General features: G+C 47.6%; 1 protein-coding gene across 1 annotated transcript; it reads right to left on the bottom strand.

The window, feature by feature from the left end:
* Nucleotides 1-2,847: 2,847 nt before the first annotated feature.
* Nucleotides 2,848-19,849, bottom strand: Sars1 (seryl-tRNA synthetase 1). Its single transcript, XM_051177718.1, has 11 exons — nt 19,629-19,849; nt 13,060-13,130; nt 11,840-11,920; nt 10,230-10,388; nt 9,207-9,350; nt 7,574-7,729; nt 5,420-5,641; nt 4,865-4,994; nt 4,438-4,595; nt 3,476-3,605; nt 2,848-3,249 (listed from the first exon to the last, which is right to left on the bottom strand). Exons 1-11 carry the CDS (start codon nt 19,762-19,764, stop codon nt 3,098-3,100), a joined length of 1,539 nt encoding a protein of 512 aa, XP_051033675.1. The 5' UTR covers nt 19,765-19,849; the 3' UTR covers nt 2,848-3,097.
* Between the last annotated feature and the right edge of the window lie 708 nt (nt 19,850-20,557).

The following is a 20,557-nucleotide window of genomic DNA, read 5'->3' as shown; positions in this document are numbered from 1 at the left end:
GACTCCAAACAGCAGGGTTTTCAAACCAGCCAGTTTGAGCAGCTGGAGAGGCTCTGTCCCTCCAGAACAAGTGGTCTCTTGAGAGACCACGGGAACCTCTGCCTCTGACCAGAGCCTGGAGAACCGGGATGTAGGTCTTTCCAGGCACCTCGGTGGGGAAGAAGCGCAGAGCTGGGTTTCTGCAAGACTCTGCCTGCAGTACCCCGCCCCCATTGGGAGGGCTCTTAAAAGGGTAACGTCAGAGGCGGAGCCTTAAGCTCAGTGGGGCCCTGGTGTAGGTGGGGGTGTGAGGATGCACCCGTTTTTTTGTGCCTGTCTGGGAGGGGCTGTTGAGGAACCCCAGGCTGGGAGGTGATTGGGAGAGGGTGAGGCCCCTCATCCTGGCACAGGCTCTGACATGTAACATTTCTCTGGGGCCCATCCTGGCTCTGCCTGTCAAACTTACCCTGGGAGCCCAGCCAGGACTGCTCTAGCGCCACCGTACCCCCCCACCCCCCCCCAGGAGTATGGGAGCTTGGAGGTGGTATCTGTGGACCCAGCAGAAACCGGAAAAGCTTCAGGAAAGGTAAAGCAGGGCAGACTGCAGGGAATCTATTCCCAGGAGTGGGGTGTCAGCCTAGGAGAGTATATGCTTGACTAGTACCCTGCTCAGCTGAGCTCAGGATGGACCCTAGGAAACACTTGCCTGACCTCTGAGAGCCCTCCAGAAGCCTGTTTTCTAGTTGGCTCTCTGTTGGTTAGGACAAATATCAGGTCCCAGCAGCTTACTTGATGAACCTAGACCTTCATTTTGGGACCTGAATTCCTGGGTGTGGGAACCAAAAGTGACTAAGGGACCCAGGGCTCTGACTCACTCCACAGGGCCTCTGGGGGCTGTCTGCTGAGGTAACCTGGGTAGCTGAGGTTGGAGATGGGGCAGTCAGGGTGCCAGGGATGAGGGCATCCCTGTGGGCGGAGGCAGCTGCCAGGGTGGAGTCAAGGTTATCTGGGCTCATTCCCAAGTGCTCAGCTTCCAGGTGGGTCAGCCCATCTTAAACAAGGCTTACATCAGCCAGAAACACTGTTCCAAAGAAGAGTCTGGTTTGCTCTGGAGGAGAGTAAGCCACACCTTCCCAGTAGAGTGAGTTCTGAGAGCAGAGATTGCACCCTATTCTCTCTGTAAACTCTGCTCCCAGGGAGCTTAGCAACAGGGTGGGAGAGCATGCCCACACGCCAAGATGTTCTTGTGTATGACCTGTATAAGACTTCTGCCGCTACCTTTTTCAGGAAGGAGGAACACATTTGTTAACAGGCCACCTGACACCTGGGTATGGTGGTGCAAACCTTTAATCCCAGCACTAGGGAAGCAGAGGCAGGCAGATGAGTGAATTTGAGGCCAGCCTGGTCTACAGAGTGAGTTCCAGGACAGCCAGGGCTACACAGCAAGACCCTGTCTCTAAGAAGAAAACAAAAACAAAATAAGAAACAGACCACCTGGTTCACACAGAGGAGACTACTGTGGGGAGAATGACTAACTATTCAGCTTGTCTGGAGTCTAAGTACAGCAGCTCCAGAAAACTAGCAAGGTAGACAGTAAGCCAGTTAGTGCAAGGGAAGCAAGAGCTGATCCAGCACAACCAGAAAGCACCCTGTGCCAGAAGGCTACAGGCATTAGGAGACAGGGTATAGAGGCAGGGAAAGCAGCTGTGGAGCCCTAGACCAGGCCCAGGACAGACATGGGGCCATCTAGACATTCCTAACAGACTTCTAAGTGGGGCAGCCTAGCCTCCCAATCCTGGTTCAAGCTGCTTTTCTTCAAACTGAATGTTAAGGTTATGGGAATGCGAATTTCTGGTCCTGAATTACAAATGGGAGCAGCCTGTTCTTTTGTCCTTTTCCCAGGGCTGAGGCCAATGGGCCATGGGACCTGCCTGCCCCCCCCTCCCCCGGCTGGCACAGCAGGCAAAGGAGCCATGGCGATCACCCTCGCAGCACCCACTTTTGATAGGCATGCCAAGAGCAAGGTTAGTGGGACCAGCCTCCTAGCAGTAGCTGAGCACATGACCTCCTTGCCTGCTTGGTACTGGGCCAAAGCAGCAGAGGTGAACTGTGCTAAAGGCCTGTCAGAAGCCAGGTCACACTCCCTAGGAAACAAACCCAGTCACTCCAACCCAGGTTACCACCTAGCCACACAACTGCACCCCCCCCACTCTGGGACAGGTATAATCACATCCCCACCCTACCTTCTGGGACCATACAAAGATAAAAGGGAGCATCTGGAGGAGGCGCTTTAACCTCCTAGGAGACAAGCACTAAACTGACTTAGGGTGTCATTAGAGTCAGGACACAGATCACAGATGAAAGGGAGCTGGGGAAAGAAAGCCTGAACACCACCTTCCCCGGGGTGCAGGTGCCTGGCTATTAGGACCTGGGGGTTCCTGAGGACAGAGAGCCTTCCTGCACCCCTATCTGCCTCTGACACACTAAGTTACTGCTATGCATCGAGTCTCCCCAGTGGGGACAGCTGTAAACAAACACAAAGCTGCTGTTCATAACCATAGCTCATGCTTTAAACCTAGGGGCTCTTTTGGATGGAATGTCAGCTACCATGACCAGCCTTTCTCCCTTTCCATGGAATGTAAGTGCTAGCACCCCCTCCTTCCCAGGGAACATAAGTGCTAGCAGGCTTTTCCAGCATACTGGTCTCTAAAGCTTCATAGCCTTTAGACAGGAGTGAATTTACTGACAGTCACGATCCTTGCCCTGAAAACGTGTTACAATTCCAGGTTTTCTAAAAAGCCTTCGCTGTCTGAAGGGCTCCACCCTGCTCAAGAGGAGCCTTACTTGGGAGACCCAGCAGAGACAGGGTTCGAGCCTGAGGAGCAGACTGCCTTCCCCAGAAACACTTTATTGCATGGCTCAGCAGTCATCAACGAGGAGACCCTTGGCCCATGCGAGGAGATGGGAACACCTGCTGGGTACACCGCAGATGCTTCCCCGTCGGCTGTGCAGTCAGATGGGACAGGGTGAGGAGTGGTACTCGGCCTCCCTGCTCCAAGAAAGGCCAGAGAGCCCAGCAGGCAGGAAGTCAGTCTGGCGCACTGGGAGGAGGCAGGGCTCAGGCCTCGGTGACCTCCATGCTCTGCAGCTGGTTCTCCAGGGTGACCTCTTTTGCTTTCTTTTTGCTGCCCTCATGTTGCTTCTTCTGCTTTTTAGATGGCTCCTGGTCAATGGGTGCGGGCTTGACAAACGGGATCAGTTCTTGGAGTCCTGCGAGGGAAGAGCTCACTAGGTGACCTCAGTGAGGACTGGGGACAATAATCCTCCCAATGAAGGGGTGCCCCGAAGATGGCCGGACTTCTCTACTCCTTTCTACTTATGACACCCACACTATGTTCCCAGCACCACAGGAAGTGTGGGGATTGTGTCTCATAGGAAAATGGGGTACAGTTGGCAAGGGCCTATTTGGAAAGGTATGAAGATGGAGGACCTGTACCTGGCGGCATGAACTCCCTCAACTTCTCCGGTACAATGATGCCCTTCTCTGTTTGGTAGTTCTCCAAGATTGCACAGATGGTTCGGGTGGTAGCACACATTGTGGCATTAAGCATATGGACAAACTCCACCTGGGAAGAGCAGGTTCACAGAAACATTAAAACTCAGCCCTCACATGATCTTCCTGGTGACCAGGAACAATCTATCCACTCAGCCATAACTTCCCCAATCCAATGGATGGCTTTAACCCATTTCCAACTTTGTAAAACTCAAATTTTTTGTATGTGCCACCTGTAAGGTAACCCTAGGAAGTTTCCTCACGTTTGCATGCGTGACAAGTAATAGGTTCCAGTATTTCAGAGGTTTGGTGGGAAGGAAGGAACCACCAGTGTGGTCCTCCTTTTGACCCATTCCAAACCCTACTCAGAAAGATCAGGGCCTGAAAACTGGGTTTGCTTATTTATTTGCTTATTTTTTTGAGACAGGGTTTCTCTGTGTAGCCTTGGCTGTCCTGGAACACAATCTGTAGACCAAGCTAGCCTCAAAGAGATCCACCTGCCTCTGCCTCCCAAGTGCTGGGATTAAAGGCGTGCGCCACCACGCCCGGCTCTGAAGACTATTTAGGAGATGAGCTTACAACCTGACCTTCTTGGGCGAAAAGAGGGAAGACACTGCCTCCAACTTGTTCTGTGTAGAGAAACGGAGATTATTCTTTCTCTGGAGTTAAGGGAAACAAAGCCAAAGAGAGAAAAGCTTGAATTACCTTGTAGAATAGGACTAGGCTCAGGTTTCTGTTCAAAGTACCCAGCCCTGACTCAGTAGAAGTCATTTCTAGTTTCTTTTGGGTCTAGACTGAGCTGATTTTCTCACAATGCTGGACACTAATACCTCTTAGGAAAGAGAAAGAAGAAAAATGGCTCTGTGCAGAAGGCCCTGCTGCCCACTTCCCTGGGGGATAACTACCTTATCCATCATCTTCTTGGTCTGCCCATATCGGATTCGGAGCCGGCGAGCCTGGTAATCCGTGCAATTAGAACAGGAGACCAACTCACGGAAGGCACCTGAGCCTGGGAACCAGGCTTCCAGGTCAAGCTTCTTACTGGCAGCATGATTCAAAGAGCCTGTAGAGAAACCCCTAAGTTCAGGACAGATGGACAGGTGGGGATGCCTCTACAGGGAGCCTGAAGAACCCTTCACTTCACAGTGTATCCCCAGAAGGGAAATCACACTCAGATCTCATCACCAAACACTCCCAAGGGAGAAGCCTGTGATATTTTAATGAATGTGGGTAATGACTTGAACTGAGGCTATCTCTTTGTGTGGAGGCACAGCTGGGTAAAGTGATCTGGGATGCAGAAAAGGAAGAGTGAAGAGATGAGGGGTTCCTTACCTGAGACAATATTCACGATGTGGTAAGGGATCCCCAAAGACTGGTAGAATTCTTCTGCGGTAGAGATCATCTCTTCAAACATCTCCCATGACTTATTGTCATGAGGTGACGAGTACACAAACTGTTCAATCTGCAGATAGGGAGCCAAGGAGACAGGATAGCAGTGAGGGGAGATAAACTAAAGGACTGACATAGAGATGCTCTAGCAGTGAGCTAGTCCCACACCACCGGGAGACAGGCCAGGCTGGGTAACAAAGGAGATCAGTGCTCCAACAGACCGGGCTGCAGCAACCAGGACAATGGATTCTCTAGAGTCACCGTCTTCTGCTAGCTATGGTGCTAAGTGCCTAACACACACTAGTTTGGTGTCCAGTCAGCCTAGGGAGGTGGATGCCACCATCATTTCCTCTTCTTAGAGAGTCCACACAGCACAGGGGACTTAGGGAGCTTTGTTCTAGTCTATGCTCAAAGCTACTTTATGCATTCTCTAGGCTCTTCCTCATAGCAATGAGTAGAAAAGCTGTACCAGTGGGGTTCTGTCTCTCATCTACCAACCTTCTCAAACTGATGGACTCGGAAGATACCCCGCGTATCACGGCCATGTGAGCCTACTTCCTGACGAAAGCAGGTGGAGAGGCCAGCATACTTGATGGGCAGGTCTTCCGGCCGGAGCCACTCGTCCCGGTGCAGAGCTGCAATGGGCTGCTCTGAGGTGGCAATCAAGTATTTTTCATCATAGGAGTTGTCATCAGACTTTTCACTGCCTTTGCCAATCACCTGTAGGAGGAACAGGTGCTAATGAAGACTGGGTAAGATGCTACAGGAAAGAGACCTGACAGACACTGAGGATTTTCCTGCCTGGGATGAATGCTGAAACAGGGAGGCAAAGGGGCTATCTGAAAAGGATCAAAGAAAAGAATGATGCATAGCTACAATCCTAGCACTCAGGAAGCTGAAGCATAAGGACCTTGAGTTTGAGGCTAGCCAGGGCTATATTAGAGAATTGCCCCCCTCAAAACAAAAAACAAAACAAAACAAAAACAAAAAAATCCAGCACTTAAAAGAACAAAGAGCTGCAAACTAGGGAACCTAAAAAACTTATTTAACAACTGCAAAATATATAATGATATTAAATGGTCAATGCTGGCAGATTGTAACATCTACTTAATATACTCAACGAATGTTTAAGTCCTCTGCCAATAGACAAAAACCAACTGTGAGTACCAGGCAGACTGAAGCTGTATTTAATGTCAGAGTCTGCTGATCAGAAAGACATCCTGAAATTCAACTTGAATCCCGTGGATGTCCCAGGTTCGAGGATGCATAATCTTGCCCCGTGGCCGTTTCTACCTGGCGTAAGGAGTGAAAGGACATGGGAAGAGAGGCCTGGGAGTTCAGCCCACATCTCTAATTCCCTTTTGTCTAAGCAGCCACTAAAAGGGCTTCTCTTCTAAGCTCCTAGTGGTAAAGTGCACTCAATTTAAAGATGGTACCCAGGCTTCTAGGGGTAAGATGAGGGGTCTGTTCTACACTGACTAAGATGCTAGGTGCCAACCACACATGGCTTTTAATACTAAAATTAACGGACATTAAAAACCTGCTGGGCTAGTGAGATGGCTCAGTGGGGAAAGGCCTGCCATCATGCCTGATAACCCATGATCAATCCTCAGGGTCCACATGCTCCTCTGGCCTCCATGGCATGGAACTGCATAAGCCTCCCCAACCCCAAATAAATGTAAAAACTGTAAATCAAAACAAAAAGATTCCCCAATAACTCTGCAAACAGCTAGGTGAGGTGTCACAAATCCTAATCCTAGTACCTTGAAGGCAGAGAAAGGGAAGTCACAAATGAGAGAGGCCAGCCAGGACTACATAGCTAGACTGTCACAAACAAGCACATAGTGGCACATTCTTGTAACTCCGGTACACATATTCATTCCCTCTCTCTCTCTCTCTCTCTCTCTCTCTCTCCCTCTCTCTCTCTCATTAAAGGCATATACAGGCTATTACTGCCCAGCCCAGAACTCTGTTTTTTAAAAAAATCTATACCTCTTGGTGCAAACCTGTAAATCTTGCCACTCAGAGGAGGCTTAGGCAGAACAATTTAAAATTCAAGGTATGCCTGAGGTTACAAATTCAAAGCTACCTTGGGCAACTTACTGAGATGTTGTCTCAAAATAAAAAGGGATAGAACTATATAATTCAGTAGTAGTCACTTGCTTAGCCTTTGTGAAGCCCAGGATTCAGTCCCCTGCCTAACAGTACCACATTAACAGACAGACAGACAGACAAACAAACATCTGTAATCAGAAATACAGAGAAGACCATTTGAGAACACAGTGATCACATGGCTGGCCATCTGCAAGCATTAGAGGAAATCAACATTTCACTTTGGACACTGGCCTCCAGAAATACAAGAAAATACATTTCTGTTGTGTTAGGCATGGTAGCACAAACCTGTAATTCTAGTACTCAGTAAGTAGACTAAGGTAGGAGGTCCAGGAATTCAAGGCCAGTCTCGGCTACACACAGTTCATGGTCAGCCTATCTACTCAGAGAGACCTTGACAGACAGACAGACGAGTTTAGCAAGCTTGCTTCCTTGGTTGTGCTGGCACATTGAAAGAGCTCTACAGAAAGCTGTGCTGGAGATTGTGCTATGTCACCACTGAGCCTCACAATCTAAAAGTCTATCTACCAAGTTACTTACCTTATAAAGTTCTTCATCAAACTGGCTGAGCTGGGCCACCTCCTGCATGACCTCTTTCCTCATGAAGAAGGGGGTGTAGATGGGAGTGTAGCCTCGACTTCCCAAAGTACGGAGTGCATACTGGATGAGCGCCTGCTCTAGGAACACCAGGACCCCCTACGGAACAGATACAGCACCTGGGATTGGGTCTCGTCACCAGTCCACTCTGTTGACTCTATTACCAGAACCAACACTCAGGCACAGATGGGCAAGCAGGACTACCCAGTGGCACAGGCAGGGAAATGAAGACCATAGACTGCAACAACAGTCAGGAGATACTTGCTTTAATGTGATTTAGTTGGCCCATTAAAACTCATGTTTGGAAACATTTATAAGAATAATTGAACTCAACCTAAGAGACCAACTCTTCACAGTTTTTTACAACTCAATACCAGGTATTAAGTGGATAATCAATAGAATTATGTTCAAAATCATTCAGACCTAAACTGTAAATGCCTGGTTTTAGGATGTTTATACACAACTCAGTTTTGGGTGTTGAGTTCCTCGGCTTCAGTAAAGAACATTTTGTTCACTTCACTAGTAGGGCTTTCTCTCACTGTCCGGATGGCATCTTGTTAAGACAGTGGAAACTGACTGCTGCCATTGCCCAGAAGAGCAGTTTAATGGGCTTTGTTCTTTTCCTAAGTTCCATGCATTACCTGTTTTGCTATGGTATGTACTATTATTTGGAATTAGCATGATGGACACCTCTCCAGCTCAATTCCATTCATACAATCACAGACAACCATGCAAGAAGTCAGAACAGAAAGAAGTAAACAGGAGAGTCTAACAGAAGTTTACAGGAGAGTTCTGACACCAAAGGCCAGCAGCACATCACCCCGTCTAGAGACTTCTCTAAGAGATTCAAGCAGTGGTCCACACTAGTAATCTTAGCCCCTGGCAGGCTGAGGGAGAACTGCTGTGAATCTGGAGACAGCCTGGGCTGTTTAGTGAGACCTAGTCTCCAAGCCCTCCCATCTCTATCCCTATCCCCATGAAAACACACCAAAGCAAAGGATTCATGCAGACAGGATGCATGGACGGGTGTGTCTGGGTGTTCATTCTTAAACCATCACACTCATTTGTACATGCAGAAGGCTTAAGTGCACAACATTTACACAAGTATTTCACCATTTCCTACGGAAGGATTCTCTGAATTAATATGCCCTCTGCCCCGGTTAATCTGTGCCAGCTGCCTCCACCTATCAGGGCTCAGAGCATGCTGGGGTCTACTCAGACCGCAGGCTTATCACACTGGGTTTGACTCTTTGTTACTTGTCTGACTGCCCAATTACACTGAGCTCCTCAAAGGCAGAGACTGTTCCGATTCAGTCAGCAAAACATATTCATTATGAAGGATCACTGAGTGGCTTTTGTTCTTTGGAATCTGGGTAAGCACTCTCTTGCCTCAGAAAGAGAATTGCATCTAATTGCTACACGTTCACAAGCAGGCATTGAGTACAAGTGGAGGATTTGTGAGCCTCTTTCATTTAAGTGCGATTACATTTTCAGTGGGTGTGTGTGTGTGTGTGTGTGTGTGCGCGCGCGCATACGCATGTGCCTTCTTTATTCCCTACTGGTTCTCAATTCTTACCTTCAGGAAGTACCCTCGACTACCAGCCACCACGGCTCCCTTCTCGCCTTCAAAGCCGTCTACCATCACCACCAGGTCCACATGGGAATACTTCTTCCTGACTGTACAGTCACCCCAGATGCGCTCTACCTTGTTGTCTGCATCCTGAGGAAACAAAGCGAGAAGGGACCCTAGCAAAGAGCAGTACAGCCCTTGAGCGCACCGCTTAAACCTTAAACCATGGTTCAGCTTCTGGTCTCCTACACAGCCAGTGAGGAAGGAGGTTTGCTACTCAAAAGACAAATGATTTACAAAGTCACAAAAGCAGTCCTAGTTGGCAAACTGGGAATCTTGATTTGTTCTGCAACCTAGAGTATATTCATTCTCTTCACCCTTTTAAATGAGTCCTCAGAAAACTGGCCCAAGAACCCCTCTCTGACAATCGGCATCACCTGGGGTACAGAGGAGAATGCAGGACTTTTTTCTTTGTAGGCCCTCTCTGGTCTCTGAACCACATGAGGGTGGGCTCCGGGCCCTGACCTCGGTCTGCTCAGGCTCCAAGGCCTGCACAGACCCCAGCCGGCAGTGAGTTCAGTGTTCACAAGGGAATGAATGGGAGAGGCACAGATGGGCCCTGCCACAGCTAGGGTGTCTGGGAACAAAGCCTGACTCAGAGCAGCTTTGTGTTGGGGAAGCTCCCGCTCGGCAGGAAACTTTTATCATGCAGATTTCCCTTCAACCTGCAGCTTCCCAGCGGGGTGTGGGTGAGGGGGTTAGGTTGATTTAGCAGGTCCCTCCCACAGGACTTACTGCTACCAGGGGCAACAGGCAGTGGAGGACAGCAGCCCCATTTAGAAGAGATTTCTGTGCCAGGAGTCTCCTCCTACCTGCTGTCTCTGCCACTTCCCAATCAGGCAGGGATCTGACTCCTGCAATGCTCAATTGGTGGGCAGAGGGAACACACAAAAGCAGGCTTTTCTGACAGAGCGCCAGTGTTGGGCAGCAAGGGAGGGGAGCCCCCCTGCATGGCCCAGCCCCACCTACCTCATCGTTACTGATGGGCACAGAGGGGTGCAGAAGGTTCCCAATCTCCCGGAGGTTCTCAAACCGCTCCGCTTCCAGCTTTAACCGCTCCCCATCACACTTCTGGATGGCCTCATCGATGAGAAGTCGGACTTTTTTAATTTGTGAGACTTTCAGGGCCTGCAGAAGGACAAGCCAGACTCAAGTACGGAGTACACAAAGCAGAGGCAGGGCAGTAACAACTTAACTGTTGTCCTCTAGCGACAATTCTTGTAGTAGCACTTTCTATTTTTATTGGAGGGGCAGTACATGAGGGATCATAGTTGGGGCCTAGAAAATGCAAGGCAAGCACTATATCCATTGTAGCATTTTGTTTGTCTGTTTGTTTTTTGAGACAGGGTTTCTCTGTGTAACACTGGCTCTCCTGGAACTTGCTCCACAGACCAGGCTGGCCTCAAACTCAGAGATCTACCTGTCTCTCTCTGCTCCCAACTGCTGAGATTAAAGGCATGTGCCACCACCAACTGGCCATCCTCCCCTACCTTCAAGGAAGCATTTTAAAACTGGACAAGGAAGCTGGGCCTTTAATCCCAGCACTTGAGAGGCAGAGGCAGGTGGATCTCTGGGTTTGAGGCCAGCTTGGTCTACAGTTCCAGGCCAGCCAGGGCTATACAGAAAAACCCTGTCTCACAAAACCAAAAGCAAACAAAAGGCTAAGCAATGGTACCCTGTACCTACTGACCCTAGCAACTAGGAGGCTAAGGAAGGAGGACTGCAAAACCCAGGCCAACCTGTAACCTAGCAGTCAGTGGGTGGAGGGATCAGATTAACCCTGAATTACATGAGTTTGAAGGCAGCCTTGGCTCTGAGACCCTGAATTACATGAGTTTGAAGGCAGCCTTGGCTCTGAGACCCTGTCCCAAAATAACAGTAAGAAAAGTACTGGAAATGAATGCATTTAAAAACACAAGTTGACTCCACAGGGTGGACAGTCTCGCCTTAAATGCTTAGCATTTTCCTTTCTCTGGGGGGGGGGGCAGAGATGTGCAGACTTTCTTTCCTTCACATACATCCCAGGAGTTCAATCCTGGGGCTTTAAGAGAATTTCCCCTTAATTTGCACTTCTAATTTTCCAGACTAAACCAGTTTAGCACTCTATTATGCATTCCCATCCAAATTTCTCCAGGAAGATAATAATCAGGAGCAAGAGATTGTCTTGAATTTGTTGCATCGACTTATTGCAGATATTTCAGACTGTGCTCTGATTTCTCAAGGGAGCTGTTATCAGACCAAGATGGACAGAAATGAACCCCGCCCAGCCCTCCAAGCACAGCAACTTTGCTTCTCTGGTTTATACTCTTGCTGTGTTAAGGGTTTGAAAGAGCAATTTGGTGACAGACACAGAAAATTAACCGCGGCAAACTGAGGAATTCCTTGCCATTGTGAAAGAAAGTAGAAAACAGAGTTAACACGAACCAACTGGTTCAGTGCCTTTCTCTTCTTTCCCTGCCCCTTCCCACTCCATCTATCTCCTAGGACTAATGAGTCTCGGGTACAGAGGATAACAAAAGCAGGTAGGTACACAGTCCCAGCTCTTCCTGGGATAAGACAGGAATGGGGCAGAAACCTACAGCTAACGTATCTGCAGTGAGGTCATCGAAATTCAACACGTCCTCTGGGATGGACTCATCATCTCCCACTGGCTCTTTTTTCTGCAGGGAAAAAGAAAAAAAAAGTTATTTAATTAAAATAAAAACTCTGACATTGTTTTATGAAGTGGACACCAAATTATCACATCATATAAACTAATCAAACTGCATTACATTAACTGAGCTGAAACACATAGGGAAATTAGTTAACTGAAAGAAAGCCAGAAGTCAGCTTCAAGTGCTTTTCTTATAGTTTTGGTTGTGAGCCTAGCCTTTAACGGCTGAGCCATCTCTCCGGCTCTCAAGTCCTTTACTATCTCTGCATCCTTTCTGATCCTGGACAGGTCAATACACCTGGCAAGTGAGAGAGTTAACATCAATGAAGTGAGAATAGCCTTCCCCGAATACAGAACAGTCAAGAAACCAAGAACATGTTTGAAATGTTCGTGAACTACAAGACCAGGGAGACAGAGGCAGGAGGATTGCTGTGAGATCAAGACTAGCCTGGGCTATATAGCAGTTCCAGGCCAACCAGGGCTAAATAGCATGCCCCAAAAGCAAAGCAAAGCAAAACAAAAACCAACATGGTAGTCAAAGGCAGGCCCTGAGGATGGATCTTGTTAATACTCTAGGAAAACCCCAGCAACAGGCTACAGGTTTAAAATGGATCTGAGGTAAGGGGAGGAACAAGGAAGGCAACATGACAAAATGCAAGGGGGCTCCCCTAGCCCCGATTTCTGCACTCATTACTTGTCAATCTGCAGACCATCATTCCTGGTCCTAACACACAGTCAAACGCTTGGCTGGAACTGTCTATAGAGAGGATCTGAAGGATACTTAGGTAGGGGTGCACATGAATATAAAAGTACTAATGACTATGGGATCTCTGCCTGTAAGTGATTAATCATCACAAGTACCATGGGAATAAAACTTACTGATACCCATTTTCACAGCCAAAAGCATAACAAAATACTGTCTAAGGATGCAAACTCTCAGAAAGTATAAAATGCCACAAGTCCAAGTTTGACTTTGTGCTGCACTCTCCACTGGTTCTGGTTCACACACATGTATAAGTATGAATGATACGACATTCTCCTCTGGTCTCCATGGACACCTACATACATATGCCATCACTCAGACACATAATAAATAAGTGCAGATCAAGCAGCTCTAGGAGCCCCCAAGCCTGTTCGTCCTCATACCTTCATTTTCTCACCAATAGTCTTGCTGCATAAGTTCTTCAGCTTGTTCAAGTTGTCTGCCCGGAACCTGCCTAAGATCCAAGAAACCATGTCAGAGAGGCTCGTCATTAAGATACTCCCTGACCACAGTCCCTGTTAAAGGCTTGGTCAAGCTGGGTGGCGGTGGTGCACACCTGTGATCCCAGCACTGGGGAGGCAGAGGCAAAGGGATTTCTGTGAGTTTGAGGCCAGCCTGGTCTACAGAGACCAGAACAGGCTCCAAAACTACATTCAGAGAAAACCGTGTCTCGAACATCAAAACAAAACAAAACAAACAAATAAAAACACTTGGTCTTCAGTTTAAGAAGTAGAAACTAAAGGGAGGTCACAGATTTAGCATCATGCACCAAGGGCAGGGGCTATACATATCTTGACTCTCTTTACTTCCCAACTGCCACAAAGTGGGTGACTTTCTTTTTCTAAGACAAGGTCTGGTTACATAGCTTTGGCTAGCCTAGATTCGACAATCTTCCTGCCCCTGCTTCTCAAGTGTGGCAGGTGCCTCCATATTTGACTTCTTCCATCTTTTTTTTTTTTTTTTTTAAAGACATTATCTCTCTACATAGTCCTCATTGGCCTGGAACTCGCCCATTATGTAGACCAGGCTGGCCTTGAACTCAGAGCTGCCTGCATCTGCCTCTAGGGTGCTGGGATTAACGGCATGCACCGCTTCACCCAGCTCTCCTATCTCTCTCTCTTTGAGTCATTTCAATTAACAGTAACAAAAAGACACCAACCCAATGCTGGTGTCTGCTTTAGCCCTCTAAAGTTAGTGGACGAGAGACTGACTACAGTAGGGTATTCCCAGGATCTGGTGACAAGGATAGGCCAGTCTGGGGTTGGAAGCTGAAGTATCAGAATCTGGACCTAGAGAGAGGGCTCAGAAATAAAGAACATGGACAGCTTCCTTAGAAGACCCAAGTTCAGTTCCCAGTACCTATACCAGAGTTCACAACTGCATGTAACTCCAGCTCCAGGGGATCCAATGCCTCTGGCCTCGGTAGGCTCCTGCATTCACATTCACATATCATCCCACAGACATGTGAGCATGTGCACACATACACAAAATTAAAAACAATGCAAATAGACAGGCAGCAGTGGTGCACACCTTTTTTATTCCCAGCACTCGGGAGGCAGAGGCATGTGGATCTCTGTGAGCTTAAGGCCAGCCTGGTCTACAGGGGAGTTCCAGGACAGCCAGGACAGAGAGACCCTGTCTCAAAACAAACAAACACCCAAAATAACACAACCCCCAAAATAAGTGGTGAGTGACTGAGACACCCACTGACCTTCACATGCTTGTGAATATACAAGTGCGTGCGCGCGCGCACACACACACATAAACATCTTTAATTCCAGCACTCTGGGGGCAGACACAGGCAGTAGATATCTGTGAGTTTGAAGCCTGTCTGGCTGAGTACAAATCCTGTTCTAGGCCAGTCAGAACTACTTAGTGAGACCCTATCTCAAAGAGAGAGGGGAGGAAAGAGCAAGAGTATAGAGAACACCCAACAAAGGAGGCACTGTCATGGAATCAGACTGGGTAGCAAAGAAGGTAGATCTGGAATAAGTCACAGAGGTAGAAGATATGAGCAGTGTAACAGCAGAGTGGAGGTTACCCGTGGTTGAGGACTCCGTGGTTTATGCTTTAAAGCTGCATGGTTTACTGTATAACCCCTAACTATGAGTAACCTTGAGCCCCATTGAGCATCGGAAATGTGATGAGCCCTAAATGAGACTGTGTAACACACACATTAGATTTGGAAAAAAGTAAACTACTTAAATAAATTTCAATATGAATTAATGTGGATTTTAATATGGATAAATACCCTAAAACCACAATTTTCATATTTAACAGGCTAAAAGACAACTTTGAGGAAACCAAGTTGTTTAGAAAAATCTAAGTGTAATTGCTCTGCACACTGGGATACAGGATGGGTTAAGTGGCCCCTCATACCTTCCATTTTTATTACAACCTGGAACCCTGGGATGATGAAAAGTATCACTTTCATTCTTGCTTCTTGGGATAGTTGACTGCCTCATAGTGATAAAAAATGACAAGCAAAAAAAGTGTCATGTCCAGCGTCTTGGCAAAGACGGCATGTTTCTGATTGTGCAGACAAACTCCAGGCAGCTCCATACTGCCTGTGCACAAGCCTAAAGTAACAGACCTAGCTGGGACCTCTTTAGCTCTGGTCCCCTTTATGTTTTGTTAGGTTAGTGTTACATCCATGACTCACAACCTTCAGTTTCTCTGTGAGGCAAGTAAGTGTAAGACTTAGGACTGCAAACCCAATGGTGAGATCTGCATTGCGGAAATCTGCCTGGAAGTAGGACTAGGATAAAAAGGAAAGCTGTCTCAAAACTCTTCTAGTTGTGGGGAAAACAAAGAGGTCAGGGACAGGGCCTGTCTTCATTGGTAATAACAGAAATCTCATTCTCTGATGGGGATGGACAGTACATTCTAGAAGACAGAGTTCTCGTGGCTGACTGCATATTTCAGATACCCTGAAATCCAGCAGTCTGGGGACCAGCCAGGACAAATGCCCCCAAATGTGGCCTTCTTTCACTATTGTGCATTAAGAAGAAACTGCTGTGTTCTGCATGCGTCCTACAGGCACTTCAAGTCTCTGCAACAACACATGGGGACAGGTGCTAATACAGAGCTTTCATGGAGGCTCATGGCTCTGTCAGGAAGCATAGTCTGAGCTCTTCATTGACAGTGCTTATTAAGTTCTCGTTGCCAGTGATGGAAGAAATCCCATCCTCTAATCTGAAGTTCAAGATGGGAAAGAGCCTTAACACAGTATTTGTCAGTGCCCAATATAACCAGCCAGGGACTCCTGTTGTCCTGGCTACTTGGAAAGCAGAGGCCCTTAGATCACAAGTTTAAGGCCTGCCTGGGCTGCAGAGTGAGATCAAGGCTACTCGGGTTCCTTAGAGAGGCCTTGTTAAAAAGTCTACAGTGCTGGAGAGATGGCTCAACATTTAAGAGTGCTCACTGCTCTTACACGACCCAGGTTTGCGTCCCAGCACACACCAGGTAGTCACAACCACCTGTAACTCCAATCTAAGAAGAACTGACAGCACCCACACACAAGTTCTTTTTTTATTTTTAATGATTTTCTTATTTAAGTTAGAAACAATCTTATTTTACATGCCAATCCCAGTTCCTTCTCCCTCTCCTCCCACCCTGCCCTCCACCAACCCCCTATCTCATCCCCTTTCTGCTCCCCAGGGAGAGTGAGGCCTTCCATGGAGGATCTTCAAAGTCTGTCACTTCATTTGGAGCAGGGCCCATGCAGACTAATCTGGAGACCTGGTAGCTGAGAAGCAGCCCCAGTGACTGATCCCTTACACAAATGACAGCTTCCTTGGTGCTGTCCCACTCCACTAATGACTCTCATATCCAACCAAAAAACAAACTGAAAAACACTTATATGGGAACATACGTCAGTGGCACAGTACTGGCCTAGCCCGTTGGAGACCCTGAATTTAATACTTAGACCAGCAACAGCAGAAAGGGTATGGGATGGGGGATTGGGGGGGGGGGCTGGGTTTGACTTGTAAATTAAAAAAAAAAAAAAAAAAAAAAGACCAGCAATAACACTGATGATAATTTTTAGAAGTGTTAACAGCCAGGCATGGTTGTACAGAAGCAGGAGACTGTCAATTTGAGGCCACACTGGGTTACACTGTGAGGAACTCTCATCTAAAATAATAACACAACACTAAAACAAAACCTTCCACACAGAATTTAAAGTACCCTAGGCACAGAGGATCTTCATCAAACCTTTAACACATCCTTACCAAGGATGAGACAGGTACTGCTGAATACTGGAACACTGTGTATATTTGCATATGTGTATATGTATAGGTGTGTTTTTAAAAAATTTCTTACAGGAGGCCACTGTTTCATAGCTCCAACAAACCATACTAAAAATCAAAATGGAGACAGCCCATGTTAAAGGTCCGTTTCACCAAACTGAAATTATTGCCTGTTTCTGTCTTCCCATCTTACAGGGAAGTTAAGTTTGAAATGACTGGTCTGCTTCTTTTTTTTGCCTTTGTTTCCACTTTCTTCCACCAGGCTCTACAAGGCTAACCCGGTCTGCTCAGCTCATTGAAACACTTAATTGCTGTATAGAAGAAAGTGCTGCTGCTTCTAGAATTGACAACCGGGTGTGGTACTTTAATCCCAGCACTTCAGACACAGAGGAAGGCAGATCTTGTGAGCTTGAGGCCAACAAGGCTGGAACCATGAGATTTGAGACTGTCAACTAAAGTTAAAGTGAGTTCCAAGACTGACTCCATAGCTACTGCGAAACCCTGTCTTGAAAAACCAAAATTAAAAATAAAACTAGAAATAAAAAGGCATGGCTAAGTATGAGTGTATTTCCAGCCTAAGGCAAGATGATTGCCAGTTTGAGGATAGAATAGGAACATGGCAAGAGCCCAGTTCAAAATAAACTGATAAATAAATATCTTTGAAGGAAGTTGGGCATATAGCTCAGTGGTAGAGCACACAGCTCAGCTCACACCTTTAAGCCTGGTATGGTGGTACACACTTGTAATCCCAGAATAAGGGAGATAAGAAGCAGAATCAAGGCCAATCTCAACTATAAAAGGGATTACATGAAACTGTCTGAAAAAAGTAAAATCTTTCCCCTTCTAAATGCATTTCTTTAAAAAAATTTTTTTTTCAGCTTTGTAAACCAGGCTGGGGAAAATATTAATAAAAATGTTTTCAGCCATCTACCTTTCTCCAGGTCCCTTCAGTGCCCACCAACCTGTGTCTTTCCCAACTCCAGGTCCTTTTTTGTAAATCACAGTTCCTAATCTAATTAGTGCTCACCACTCTTAAAGCCAGGTGTAGGAGCATGTATCTTTACTCCCAACTGAGACAAGAGGATGGCTTGGACTCATGAGAGGAGACAACTGCCAGCCCTCATCTCTCAAACAAATGCTCACTTTTAAGTTGTCCTTTAGCATCTATCTATCCTGTGAATACCTAAGAAACCCACAGAGTGTCTCTTCAGGTAAGGGTCAAATTCCTCCAGTGCATATTAAATACCACCTTCCTGTCTTTCAGGAAGGGTATGCTGGCCTGGAAATAAATGCAGATCCTCCTGCCTCAGTCTGCCTTGTGTTAGGGTTATAGGCGAATGCCACCAGCTCCAATGTTTTCTTTTTCTTTCTTCTTTTCAAGGCAGGATCTCATTATGTAGCTCTGGCTGGCCTGGAACTCACTATGCAGACCAGGCTAGTCTCAAACTCAAGAGGTCCACCTGCTTCTGCCTCCTTAGAGTGCTAGAATTAAAGGCAGGTCCCCCACCCTTGGCTTAGAATATCCTAAACAAACAAACAAGAATCAAACAGGAGACATTTTCAGCTTGGAGCAATTCAAAACTTCAAATTGAAAAGCAGACTCATACTTTTGATATACGCTTTTTAACAGTATAATCAAGATAGATAAAGCCATTAACACTCAGCAGGGCATGGTGGGGCACACCTTTGATCCAAGCACTCCTGAGGCAGAGGCAGGTGAATCGAGGCCAGTCTGATCTAGAGAGCAAATTCCAGGACAGCCAGGGCTACACAGAGAAATCTGTCTCTGAAACTAAAAATATAAATAAACAAAACAAATATAACACTCTTGGATCGCGACTGCCTTTGCAGTGTTCTGCTATGAACTAAGCTCTCAGCTGGTTGCAGACCTATTGCATCAGACAAAACGAGTCACATGCCACTGACAACATCCGGTTTGCCAGGTGATCATTCCAGAGGCATACTTGGAGGCAGAGGGTCCCAGGGTTTTATTTAATTTCATGAATGATGCTGGGTCGCTTCTACACTACCAACGTCTTTTCCAGAAAGCCTCCACAAGTCACAACCATCCTCAGTAATTACAAGCTGTTTCTTGCCTTACAGCACCTCTCCCTCCTATCTGATCTAACACAGAAAAGCCTAATTCTTAAAGGAATGCCCACAGGGTTAGAGGATTGGCCATCCCCAAAGCTTCGGAATCACTGCTTTTAGCCAAGAGCAGCCTCCAAAGTCCCCAAATGGTTCGAATGGGGTGGAGTAAACCTATGATGCGGCAGATGTCACTCAGTTTGGATAGCATCCTTTGATTTTTTTTTCAGAACCGGGAAGACCTCGGTGGCTTTTCGGAGGATGAGAAAGCACCGAGAACGACCAAAATGTTAGGAAAAGAAATTCCCACGCGGCCTCAACTAAAACTCCAGCTCTGGCTTGCTTCTAGCTACCCAAGGGCCTGACAGCTCTCCCTGCGCGTGCGCGCTGCTCCTTCCAGAGGCCCAGGAGGCAGTCAGCATGGAGCACGCGCGGGAGGGATCGCGGGCCGCCGGAGCTGCCGGGACAGTGGGAAGAGCCGGGGTACCAGCCTGCTCTAGGGACAGGCGGCGCTGGAGCCAGCCTGTCCAGAGAGCATCTGACAAAAGCTGTAAGCTGTCGCCTCGGAAGCGATAAGTGAGTTCAAGAGACCCCGCGAGCATCCAGGCACTTACATCGCCGCCACTCAGTATCTGCCTTCACCAGCTGGTCCACCAGCCCCGGGTCCTTGAAGCGCTTCTCCTGCGTCTCCCGAATGAGGGCTGGGTCCCCTCCTTTATCCACACGAAACAAATCCAGGTCCAGCACCATCCTTCTGCCTCACGAATTAACAACACTCAATGAAGGGAGGATTGTACCGCAGCAAGCCGCGGGTGAACGACGCACTGCGCCTGCGTGCCGACCTGGTTTCATTGCGCAGGCGCGGGGCGGCACGCGGACGCGCTTCCCGAGCCGGAAGCCGCAGTGTTAGGCGGAGTCGGAAGGGAGCGGTCTTAAAAAGAAAGGGCGTGGCCTTCTGCCTAATGTTTCTTCTGGAGCAGTCTGGAGAGCCCTCTCGTCGCCCTATGAAATTGTGAATGCCTGTTTCCTCTTGTTGAAGGGCGTGTCTCGGTGCAGGCAAAAGCCTGCCCCTGACCTGGAAGCCAGGGCGCCTTGCTCGTGTCAGTTTTCCTCTGTCTTGATACCAGAGGACAGCTACCTATTTTGTTCTCCCAGTTACCCAATCTCATGATTCTTGAGTTCTGGGGCGTTTCGTTTTGATATCAGGTCTCACCTATAACTATGTAAACCAGAATAACCTCCAACAGAGGGTTGGGATTAAAGGGTGCCACTTCACCGGTCTCCATTTTTCTTTTTAAAACTACCCCACTCTCCAGCAAGCCTTTGCCAAGCCCACTGATATATAGGAAAAGGTTAGGGACAGTGATGGACTTGAGACCGGGAAGAAGACAGAGGAGGCAGGGTAATTTTGGTGTGTCCCTTCTTGGTATCCTGCAGTTTGGGCTACAATTTTAGGTTTAAAACCAGGAGAAGGGCTGTGTGTCTGGATCCACATGACAAGTGCACTTCCCTCAAGTGCCCTCTCATCCAACAGACCTTTGTA

The sequence above is a fragment of the Phodopus roborovskii genome, unplaced genomic scaffold (assembly GCF_943737965.1).
Source record: "Phodopus roborovskii unplaced genomic scaffold, PHOROB, whole genome shotgun sequence".
Classification (NCBI taxonomy): Eukaryota; Metazoa; Chordata; class Mammalia; order Rodentia; family Cricetidae; genus Phodopus; species Phodopus roborovskii.
The sequence above is the reverse complement of the archived record's forward strand: the minus strand, read 5'-3'. Positions and strand labels throughout refer to the sequence as shown.